Raw genomic sequence first — 12,360 nt, 5'->3', positions numbered from 1 at the left:
TCTGACTCTATTGATTTTTGAGAGGACAGTGTAGAGCACTTTGGTGAGGTCTTATATATCACTGCAAAGGACCAAATGCCACTGTTCATATATCTGAAGGATATCAAGATTCATCATGAAGCAATGCACTGCTGTATTTTTTCATTAGATCCTTCTGCAAATAATCTTTTTTTCAATGTTGAGGGAGGTAGATCACTAAAAATTAAATAATCCTCAAAACAAACATAAGAACAATCACAAGAAGACTCTCAAGCAGCTATAACTGGAGGAACCCACTATTATTAAACCAAAAATTGCAGAAGTTTAGTGTACACATGCAGCATTTTTAAGAGTAACAGGAGAAAGCTGTGATTTTAATAGTGAGCTTTTGAAAACCAAAATGGCAAAATTTGCATATCACAGCATAATCCTCTTCCTACTTACTTTGTTCTAAATCATAGCAAATCAGCGTTTAGTATTCCCCAAAGCTCTCCAGGACTCCTACTTGGCCAAATGCCTTCAAAGGATATCAATGAAATCGCTCTTGTTCAAACAGCACTTCTTCACCAGACAGAACACTTTTCTCCGAGCAAGAACACCTTACTCTTAAAGCACGTTTCAAATAACCAAAAACCAAACAATACTCACATCAAATTGAATTTCTGCGAGGATCTCTGGGGCTTCTATTTTTACATAATGGTGGTGGTTTTTTATCATAGTGTCTGAATTCCAAAATATTCAGCTAAGTTCTGTTCATATATCCACTCCCATCACATATACCCCCTTTGTGATGTACATTTAAATAGTACATTTATGTCATTCTGTTAATGATTTCTTCATATGCTTTTCTCAATATAGCAATAGAAAACAATTCTATTGTTAGCTGATGCTACATGGTAGGTCATTTGGAAAATGCAGTTGCTGAAATAATAAAAAACCTGCTATTTGTTTTTAAGATAAAAACTCACTAGCTGAGCTATAGAGCTGTGACTGCCGTTGTACAAAACGGTGTCCCAACAGCCTAGCAAGCCCCTAGTTAGCGCCCAGGCAGATACAGCAAAGCCTCCTCCTCATTAACGTATCTTACAGACAAACCTAGTGGAAAAAACAATTTACCTTCTTCAGTTTCATGCCACACAATTCCTTCCAAGTTCACGCTGGTCCCAGGCTCACAGGGTCCAAGGCATTCGGGTTCTGTTACTACTCCAACCTCGCAAGTATTTACACCCACTGAACGAGTCCGTACCAAAAGCTGCTCGACTGGTGCTGCAATATTGGATGAAGATGGGGAAAAGTAGGAAGGCAGAATCTGAGGTGTGATACTGCTGGAAATCGGAGGTGGAGGTGCAGGCACTGTAAACAGGGGATCAACCTGAAAACAACAGACAAACTTACTATAATGGTGCTGTGAGTTTAAAAAAAAAAAAAAAAAAAAAAAGAAAGAAAAAAAAAAAGAAAAAGGAAAGCCCAGTTTGCTGAAATTGCATTTGTGTATGCAGGGATTTGGTAATGGTAATTTCAGTCTTACGAGTTTAATTTTTTTGACATCAGCCCAAATGCTGCACATGAAAAATTAAGTACAAAAATATCTATCACACTAAACAAGGCAAATTGCTAAGTTTCTACAAGACTATTCCCTGTTGTCATAGACTGCTACTATGAAATAATAATAAATTTTCAAAACAAGGATTAAGGGCACTTTTTCCTTGGTGTTGACAGAAACTGATTTGTGGATGGAAATTAATTTTGCAAACTGGGAACTGCATTTTCTATTTAAAGAACATTTATAAAGACAGTACAAAGACATATAAATGCCACTTTTTCATGTGCATCACAGAGAAATCAGCACTTGGAACAATTCTAAAATCCATATGGCATCAAATATAATCTTTTGTCATCCAGTAATTTAGAATACATTATGATCACCCACCTAACAGCTTACAGATAACATTCCATTTTTCTACTTGAAGTAACACATGAAGACTTTTACAATAATGAATCCAAATGATCTAATTTCTCAGGGTATCCAAAATGCATATTTGGAAGAATACGACTCGCCAGACAATCAGTCTGTACACAGACAATACACACAGAGACAATATCTGTACATGAACTGAAGAAGCTATCTTTCCCATGTGACTTCCAGTATATCCAGTAGCAGATTTTCTGTCTACAAATTTGGCCTGAGGGTTCTCAGTATTCTACAGTGGCCACAAAGTCCTTTGTTACATAAAAGATATCTAAATGAGGATATGAGCGTGCTCACTCAAATAGCCAAACCACATAAAATTCATATTTATTTGGCCCACTGGATCATAGATATCACACCAAGAAATCATTCTTCAATCCAATTATTTTCTTAAAATGGCTGCTTTCTAGCTGCTTTCAAGTAGATCATCAAATGTCTTTAAGTCAATACTGTTTTTAATTTTGGACTCCATAAGACTCAACACAAAAGACATAATGACTCACTGTACATTGTCATCTAGGTTTCACTCAAATTTATCTTAATGTAGATCAAAGTTAGTTTTTGCTTTCTTTTAAAGCCAAGTTGGCAAATGGGGATACAAAGAGTAGGAGAACTAAAGAGTATTATCCTTGTATTATACATCCTCTGTATCACAGAGCAGCTCACACCATCATATGGCCATTTTTCATAATGAGAAAATAAAATGTAAATCTAAAATTAAAAAGAACTTTTAAAAAATTATAACAATTGTTACATTTGGCCTTTGTAACAGTTTTTTTGCTTTGAGCATCATTCATACCTACAAACTGAGAGCCAACACTTTTAATCATGCACACAAGACTTAAGTGTGCTAAATACTTAACAAAAATGTTTTGTATGACCTTTGTATGACCAGCCTGGATTCTGATGTCAGTTACACTAGAACTAGAGAGAAGAGAGGAGGGACCTAAAACCACATTCTTCTCTATACTCTTCCTCATTTGGGAGGGTGTTCTTTTTGTTTAGGACTAAAATAATATTCAGGTTAGAGACAGAACAAAGCAAAACAAAAAAAAAGGCAAAACAATACTGAGTAAAGCTGAGTTCCTGTGGCATAAAAACTATGCAGTCAAGCAATGATGTCTTTATTCTTTTCTTTATGCCATCACAATTGCATAGTTCAAGCCCATGCAAGAATGCTTTGCAGAACAGACTTCAATGTACACAAGCAAGTCAAATATCAACTGACCCCCAACAGCAGCTAGTCCTTGCAATATCTAATAGTAAGCATAACAGAAAACCATAACCATGTATGCCCAGTACAGGAGGACACTGACTCTAAGCTAGACAGATCTTGGCTGTCTGATGCCAAGTGGGGGAAAACAGTTGGATGGCGCAGAGCCCTGCTCCCTGGCACTGCCTGTGTAACGGGACTCACAGTGAAATGGAGACATGTACCCCATTTCAGAGGAGTTTTTAATGCATCTTACTTAAAGCCAGAAGAAATCCAGGACTCATACCTGGCACATAAATGGAGTCCAGTGCTTAAGAAACACTAAGCCACATCCCTATATAAAACCAAGAAATGCTGATGAATGACCTGTTCGATAGTTTACACAGTGTTTTGTAAAGCTGTGCAAAACCTCCCACTAGGCATGCAACATAATTCTTTCATAAAACATACTCATCACAAAGAGAAAAAACAAAATGTTTGCTATTATCATACTAAACTAGCCAATGTTTTAAACGAACCTGGACCAAACTGGCAGTTGTGTCTTCCATTTTCCAAGTATTATAAACAGTGAGAGGGAGCTAAAGAAAGCACGTATCTGACAGTGTACCAAACTAAGTTCTTTGTTACAAATATTTGTACTCAGTTCTGGTTTATTTAGACCTACTAATAAATGTTCATGTTTTTCACTAGAAACACTCACACAGGGTAACACCAAAGAGTGGCTACCGCAATAAAAGAGGCTGTGAAATAAAACACTATGCCGTTGGTTGAGAATTAAATGGATATTCATCATCCCTGAGTTTCATGTTCGTTGCACAAATATGACTTTACTCAAAAGAAAAAAGATGCTGAGCTTAAGTATTGCCCCAGTTTTCCATGTTTTAAAGTTATCCCATCTTGTCTGATAATCATAATGTCAGCACAGTGAAGTGGTGGTTCTTAGCAATCATTGTGGTGATACAATTGTTTTCATTAATTCTCCAAAGGGCACTGATGTAAGCTATTAGAGGCAAAGAGAGAGGCAGGAAGGCTGCCATCTCCAGTGGAAAAAAGGCACATAAGACTAACATCTGGTGGTGGCAGTCTGTCAAACTGAGGAAAGTTAATGTCAAGAACAGATGCTCTGCAGTTTCTCACTGTTATTTTTGCATGATTATTCCCAGGTGTTGGCGCATACTGAGCAGTAGCCTTGCTGTTTATCACACAAGAGATTCCAATACAAGAATGAAAATCTAAATCTGAGGAAGGATATTTAAATAGATGCTCTCCTTATACACATTATCAAAGGGCTTCAAAAAAAGACAGAAATATTCAAGCAATATTTTCTTCATTCACCTAATTCCAAGAGCTTCTGAGAGCTGAGTAGTGACAAAGGCTACAAAGCTAGAGTGTTATTCATGGCAGCTTTCCACTGCCAAGTATTTGATTGTATCAGAGCTATGGCTCTCAGTAGTAGAAAGCTCACAGAAAATGAAGGATGCCTGCCAAGCAATGTAGTCAATGGTCCATGGAGCTCCTCTATCCGAATATGACCAAAAAGAAAATATTTTGGTATCTGTGTAACATTAGTCAGTAGACCTAAGAGGGTATGGAAGAGAGAGGAAATACCATCCTAACCAGCAACAGGCAAGGCTTTCTAATAAACAAGGCTCTCCTTCAGCTACTTAGGCACTTTACATGCTGGAATTATGTTCTGCTCATCAAAACCCATTTTTCTGATGCAGTGTAAGCTTCTAAAATTATGTGTGAAGATTAACATTATGTGTCCTTTGTACACAATTTCCTGGCAACCAGGGGAGAGATTCCAGTGTGTAATGCCAAGTCCACAGAAGAAGGTACACAGATCTGAGGGGATTTCCCACATGAGAGAGTGCCCAATAGCATACTATTGGCATCAGCCAAATCATATTCCCATTCCTGCAGGAATGGGAGAATTTTAAGCCTTTATGAGACAGAGTGTCTCTTATGTACTCCTGTGGAAAACTCACCTGAATGAAAGAAGAGTGAGATACTGGGAACACCTATAGCCGTATTTGACATGCTACTAATCTGACAGAAGCAGATTTACAGTAGTATTCAAAATAAAATCACTTTTCACGGACATTTAAATGGATAATTTTCATCATATTATCAAGTGGAAGTATTCTGTATCTATGTATTCCATTCATTTCAACTTTGAAAACTTTCAGAAAATCTGTATGTTAAGTGTGAAATGTTTCTGTCATAAATCACAAAATGCAAACTAGAAAATAGCTGCCATCCAGCCAGGCCACGTGATGTGACCCATCAAAGTGTGCTAGCACATGTATAATCATGAATGTATGTGTAGTTCCACCTCATTAATGAACGTATATCTTTGAAGATATATCTCAATGATGACACAGTCTACCAACTTAAGATCGAACAGGGTCATACACTACTGTAGCGTCATCCACCAGCTGATTTTGAAATGTACAAACCAAAAGCCATTTAATCCATATATGAATATACAGCCTGGAGAAAGGCAGGGGCAGGTTTAAGCTCAGGATAAGCCCTTCTGAGAGAGCACTGTTTTTTTAAACCGAGAAAAAACATCTACTGTAAGCATACCCAGTGGGAACATCTACACTAGTAGAAAGAATGCGGAAAGAAGATCCGAACCCTACTATGGGGTGTGCCCAAAAAGCTAAGCCTGACCTTTTGCAAAACTAAATCCTTCCTTAAAAAAGACACTAATATAAAGGCTGAAAGGAACAGGAAACCTCCAACCTTGAAAATGACATTGACAAGTTCTTCAGAGTTATGAATTAATACTTCACAGAATCACTATAGCTGAAATAAAAAACAGGAAATAAAGGAATTCAGCCCTACATGGAAGCTTTGCCTTCTCCAAATTGCTTTCTCTAGATTTTGAGGTGAAAGGGAGATAACTTTGGTTTTACTTGCTTCTACGTTAATTTTCTAAAGCAACAGTGACCTCAGAAGACCTCATTCTAAGATCATTCACAGCATCATAAATCAGAAGTAATTATAATGAAATCAATTAAACTACTTTGGAAGAAAACAAATGTGGGAGAATGTGACACGGGATGTCTGCGTGCTCAGGAGTGTGTCTGCATTTCTAGACATCTCATTGATCTTTAAATCTCTTCTTGCTACAAACTTTGCTTCACAAGAATTTAAACATCTAAAAACTAAAGCTATACCTTCATATGCTACCATGTAACAGAAACTACCCCTATGAAGAATCTCCATTTCATCTGAAAAAATCTCAATTTAATCTCAGTTCAGTATTTCTTGCATTTAAATTCACATAAGAAGCCACACAGAAGCATCTGGACAACAAACTTAACCGAACTGATGTTGTATTTTCTTAAATAAACTAGTATTAATTTTGAGATGAGAAGGATTTAATTATAGATATGAAATATTGGTCATTACCTGAAGTTATTTTATTTATTAAACCCATGCTTATTATTTTAAAAAAAGGCATTTTTGGCAAAAAAAAGGTTCTACACCAAATCATTAGAAGAAAAGGTCAGTGCCATGACGGACATGCTTAGAAAATAGGAAAGAAATACTACAAGACATGGATGCAGAAATTAGTTTTGCTCACAGAACAGACATATCTATTACAAGCCTTACATTCAAAATACAAAAATGTCAGAGGCACTAAAGAAGTCACTTATTTTGGCCAGCTTAGTTGAGAATCACAAGAGCTTGAATATTAAAGAAGGATGAAGGAGATTCAGACTGCCTAAACTTAATCAAAAGTTTAGACTTAAAAACCTATAGTCAAAAAACACACTTCTGCTTTACAAATATTGTAGTATGAATGAAGGATGAGAAACCTGACATGTAATTAATTGTGTTGAACTGAGTAACACAAGTAGCATTTACTTGGAGACTTTAAGTAACTCCTATTCTTAAAATCAACTTCTCCACTTCAATGAACTGCGTAGTTGAAGAGAAAGGGGGATATGGCGGGGGGGAGACACGCAAAAAGACACAGTAACAGAAACTGACCTTTTTTTCCCCAGTAAATCAGCAAATCGCTCACATCTCAATCATTTCAATATTCTCAATATTTGTAATTAAGAAAAAAAATCCACTTAAAATTCTTACCATGCTACTAATCTTTTACTACAAATAACAAAGGAAAAAATCCCACTTGTACTCAAGTTCTTCTATGCTACTCCCATCAGGTGCTGAACCAGCACACACAGTTCTGCAAACTCATAATCTTTCGCAGTTACATATTCTTTCTACATGCAGACCTCCAAACCTCCTCACACATTATGTGATTGTATCTACAACACCTCCACTGACACGATAATGCCTCTATTTTTTTAGGATACCATTAATGTGTAATGAAGACCATGATGAAAACTCAAAAGCCCTGAGTAGGCTCTAACAGAGAAACAATGGTGCTAAACAACAGGCAAGGAAAATTCCTTATCCTTTGTTATATCTTCTATTCTAGCTCAGATGCCTGGGATTTCCCAAAGCCATTCACTCATTTTATTGTGGGAAAGATTAGCATTTCACAGCTGCCAGTGATACCCTTCTGCCAAAGGCTGCATCTGTGTAAAACTGTATGTCAACTCCAATGTTTGGCAGTCCTGGGAGGATGCCCAGATCACCACCTGCAAATTTCTACTGAAGACATTTCTCCTCTTTCAGCCTAATAAAATTGTATTCATCGAGATAATTTTGTCCATAGGTCTCTAGAACACCTTTCTTCTTTCAAACTTGATTTCTCCTGGTCAGCTCCTCAGTCTGCACTTCCAAACTTTTCTTCAGTCAGTCTGGGTGCTTTGCTAAGCCTTCATATAGAATAAACACTGAAATTAGCTCAAGATACCTATCCTGTCTAGACAGATACAGCATATTCCACAGTCAAGAAAGGATTTTTTCTGAACAGTCAAGGAAGCAATTTCTCTGAACTGTTTGGGCTTAGCCAGAAATGTGTATAAGATGATCTCCAGTATCAGATGGTGTCATGTGACTGAATATGGTAAAAATTGAGGCACAGCCATTTGCTAGTTAGATATTGCTTTATCGAGTTCTGTGACCATTTAGAAGCTTTTTGTTTTAAAGAAAAAAGTTTTTCATTTTTAAGATGACAATCACTTCTTTTTCTTCCCAATTTTCTGCTACACTCAACCTTTCAGGGTTCTGAGCCTGAAAAAAAAAAAGATAGGGTATTTGCTTACGGAAATCTCACAGCATTTTTAATAAACAGTACCCTGAAGTTGCCAATGGTTATTTCTAACAGGTGTGAGACCATGACCCAGCAATGAAGCTATGCTTGCTCTATAACATACGAAGACACCAAATGACCAAGGAAAACCTTCCCACTTTTAATTGTATATAGGAAGATAATGGATCATTTAATTGCACCATGACTGAATGTATTTTACTGTTACATTTCAAGTTTTCATTCTCAGTGTCCAAGCAAATCATGCCACAACCCTATGACCCCACCACAGAATTTTTGCATTACCAAAAGATGGTTTCAGTTAGTCAGCAATGTTACTGCAGTTTGGTGGAACAGCTGCCTTTCCAGTCATTCTGGAGTGCAGGGACATAGAGAATCAATATAACTTTGTGAGTTTTTCCAGGAATCCACAATGTATTATCCAGCAGCAAACAAGCCTCAGAAGATAAATTACTTCTTTGCACCTCTTTGACTTCCTGAATGTCAATGGCCTGTCAGTAGGTTTTTGTTGCCTTTTATCCATTTGCAGGCTACTCTACTTTACAAGTGTAAAGTTCCGTATATTATTATTTGTGCTGTTGCTTTCTCAACTCGGTACATTTTTTATTGAGAAAAATCAACTAAACTATTAATTTCTCTTCCAAAAGCTTGTCAAAGAACCTCTATAATCCTCCCCAAAATAATTGAGCTTCCTTGATGGTCTATCTATGCCAAAAATCTTTTACTTGCCTAACTAGATACTTACAGATGACATTTTTAGGACACTCTGAAAATCCATCATTCTACTTCATGGCTCTCTATTTACCAGGGTTTACAGACCCCAAATTTTTTAATTTAGCTAGCCCTCAGGCTTCCTAAGCAAGACAAGTGGATCTGTGGTTAATTTATTCTTGTATTATTGCCTTTATTATTGTCTCCCCTCTGGACTTTCAATAGTGTGTAGGATCCTGTATCAGCTAGTTTTTCTCTGTATTTCTTAGACCAACTTCATGGTATTAGCTACAGACACTACCAAGTACATGATACTGTGTTCAAATTTTATTTAAGAACAAAACAGTATTATTAAGAATGGGACATATACATTCATGATTATTTAGCACATCACTAAACGAAACACTTCTAAAATGACCTTTCAGCTTTCCTTTTCACTGTGATAGCTCTACTGAAAAATGAGCTAAAGCATTATTATCTAGCTATCCCTGCAACTACGTACTGCTGAATATCTATACTTAACAATAAAAATAAAATATTTACTCTCAGATGCAGTTTGACATATTTACAGTATCTTAGGGAAAGCCAATTTATCGGAAGTCATTTTTTTCTCTCAACTGTTTTTTTCCTCAACCTTTACTCTGATGTAAATCTAGAGTAGTTCCACTGAAACATAACTATAGCCAGAATTTGGACTGTATTGTTTGTTTTACTAGGGAGAACAGTAGCATTTCAAATAATTCTTCAAGAGGTCTAAAAAATTCTGAAAATAATACATGTAAGTAAAGATTTTTAAGAGGAAATTAATCCTTGTGAAGAGGAAACTGCTAATACCTATTCCATCCAAAATTTTTTGGTTTTGTTTTTTCCTAAACTGAACATGGTACTGATGCAAAGTCTCCATTAGTCCTTAACAATAAGACTGAAGGATTAAGCTTACAATACAAAGGCAAATACAAGAATTGCAGTCAGCAGAGAAGACCTTTCTAAATTTACTTACCTACATGCCTCAGTTCTGAAGCCGTGAAGTTTTGGTAGGGAGGAGAAACATAGATTTAGTGTTCTTCTAATTCTCTTTCATGAAAGGATCAACACTATCAGCATCAAACCATCTGATTACAGGCTACTGAACGACAGACAGATCTTGTAGTTTCTGTGGCTTAGAAGCAGGTCACCTTGAGATCTCTGTTCTCATGTCTCTACCTCAAAGACATTTTTCCTTATTGATTTTGCCTTAGTACCTTGGGATCCTCATTAGCATGCTCTGCTAAGAACCCGAAAACAGACAAAAGTTCACATTTGCAGAGCTGCAGTAAGCGATTATCATTCCAGTCTTGCTGTGAAAGAATGAAGGCATGCAAAGGCTTTCACCCAGAAAATCCCAGACACCATTGTTGAAACACGTTGTTTCAGTACATCAATCTAACCCTTAACTTCCTCTTTTCTTACCCTGTATCATAGGCTATTTTTATAGTGTAACACTATGATCAACACCTGCTGCAACTGAAGCTGTCTCTCTCTTCAAATTGTCCTGGTTTCAGCCTGGATAAAGTTAATTTTCTTCCCAGTAGTTCATATAGTGCTGTGTTTTGGATTTAGTATGAGAAGAACATTGATAATACACTGATGTTTTGGCTGTCGCCAAGCAATATTTATATCAAGGATTTTTCAGCGAGGAGGCTGCAGGTGCACAAGAAGCTGTGAGGGGGCACAGACAGGACAGCTGACCCACACTGGCCAAAGGAATATTCCATACCATATAATGTCACACTCCGTATATAAACTGGGGGAGTTGGCCAGGGATCACTGCTCAGGGATTGGCTGGGCATTGGTCAGCAGGTGGTGCATCACTTGTTTTGTATATTATCATTCTTATCATTATTACTAATTCCTTTGCAATCCTATTAAACTGTCTTTATCTCAACCAATGAGTTTTTTTCTGGTTCTCTACCCCAACCCGCTTGCAGGGGCGGGGATGGGGGGAAAAGGGAGGGACTGAGCAGCTGTGTGATCCTTGGTTGCTGGCTGGGTTTAAACCATGACACAAATAAAACAAAATAAACCAGTAGTCCAAGTACTCCACTTATCATGTACATACATGTAATTCCACAGTTACTTGCGCCTTTTACTCTCTGCTCTAAGTGTACACATCTTTTCTATGATACCCACTGCACAATGACCTTGTAACACAGACAAACATTTTTGTATACTTGGTAGAAATAACAATTATTTTGCTTAACTGAAATAAAAAATAAACCTAATCTAAGCTGTCATGAAATCATGAAATGACTCTGGCAGTTCTATCAAACTATATAGACATGTACAGATCCTTTGAAGAAATGAAACTGCAGTTTATCAAGTGTGATTTATAAGCAACATTGATTTAGCTGGGAGATAACATTGCTGTCTAATCATTAGTAGTCAGACAACAGCCATGTGAACACATCAATTATGGGCCACTGCCAAAAGCCCTTCAGATCCTAGAGATTAACAGCCAATTCTCTGTTTTACAAGCTTACATCAAAAAGAATATTAATAAGAGGAGGGGCAACGTGAAAGCTTGTCAGAGTAACTCACACACTAAAACAAGGCATTTTTCCCTCTGCTCTGCCTTGAACTGGTCCATGAAAAAAGCTGGCATCAGCTACAGAGCACGATGCTGCCAATTCCTCAGAAAATGTTTTTCATTAACATATGGGAAGTTGTGAAAGGCTGTAAAAGCTTTATTTGGTGGATAAAGGCAACAACTTCTATGCGTTCCTTTCCTAAATGTATCAATTATACAACCTCAATCATTACTCAGATATTTGGAAATTAACATCCATACACAGAACTGTTTGATGGCTTTTCTCTCCCTCAAAACTCGAGCTGTTTACTCTTATGAAAAAATTAGCCAGTCTTCAAGGCATCTATTTACCCTCTCACATCAATGACTTAGAAAAACTAAAGTAGAAATATTACCAATTCATCTTCAGGTTCATTTTGGTCTTCAAATGTGTGGAAAAAAAAATCCCACAATTGTGCCTTTCTTACTGACTTCTATGCAGGATTGCTGACTAGCTGTTTTCTTACATATAAATGAATGGAAACGAGATAAGAATATACCTCCAAAGGGACCAGTTGTTCCTCCATACAAATGTAAACATGCCTATTGAGATGGACCTCAACTAACCTGTTGCTGGCATTTTAAATGCAGCAATATTAACTGGATAGTCTTTAAGCTTGGTCCAATCACTGCTCAGTCATCAATTAACCTGTTTGGATTCTACTCAAGGGTTTAAAACCAGA

At 37.0% G+C, this 12,360-nt stretch overlaps 1 protein-coding gene across 4 annotated transcripts in view; it reads right to left on the bottom strand.

Annotated features, from left to right (window-relative positions):
• The window catches only part of ZNF608 (zinc finger protein 608), an 88,455-nt gene that overhangs the window by 44,297 nt on the left and 31,798 nt on the right, over nt 1–12,360 (bottom strand). For all 4 annotated transcript variants that reach the window (XM_065656876.1, XM_065656874.1, XM_065656877.1 and 1 more), the window contains exon 3: nt 1,096–1,351. In XM_065656876.1, coding sequence (XP_065512948.1) covers nt 1,096–1,351 — 256 coding nt within the window. The remainder of the gene's footprint in view (nt 1–1,095; nt 1,352–12,360) is intronic.

This window comes from Caloenas nicobarica, chromosome Z, assembly GCF_036013445.1.
Source record: "Caloenas nicobarica isolate bCalNic1 chromosome Z, bCalNic1.hap1, whole genome shotgun sequence".
Classification (NCBI taxonomy): domain Eukaryota; kingdom Metazoa; phylum Chordata; class Aves; order Columbiformes; family Columbidae; genus Caloenas; species Caloenas nicobarica.
Note: the sequence above shows the minus strand (reverse complement) of the source record. Positions and strands in the feature narration are given on the sequence as shown.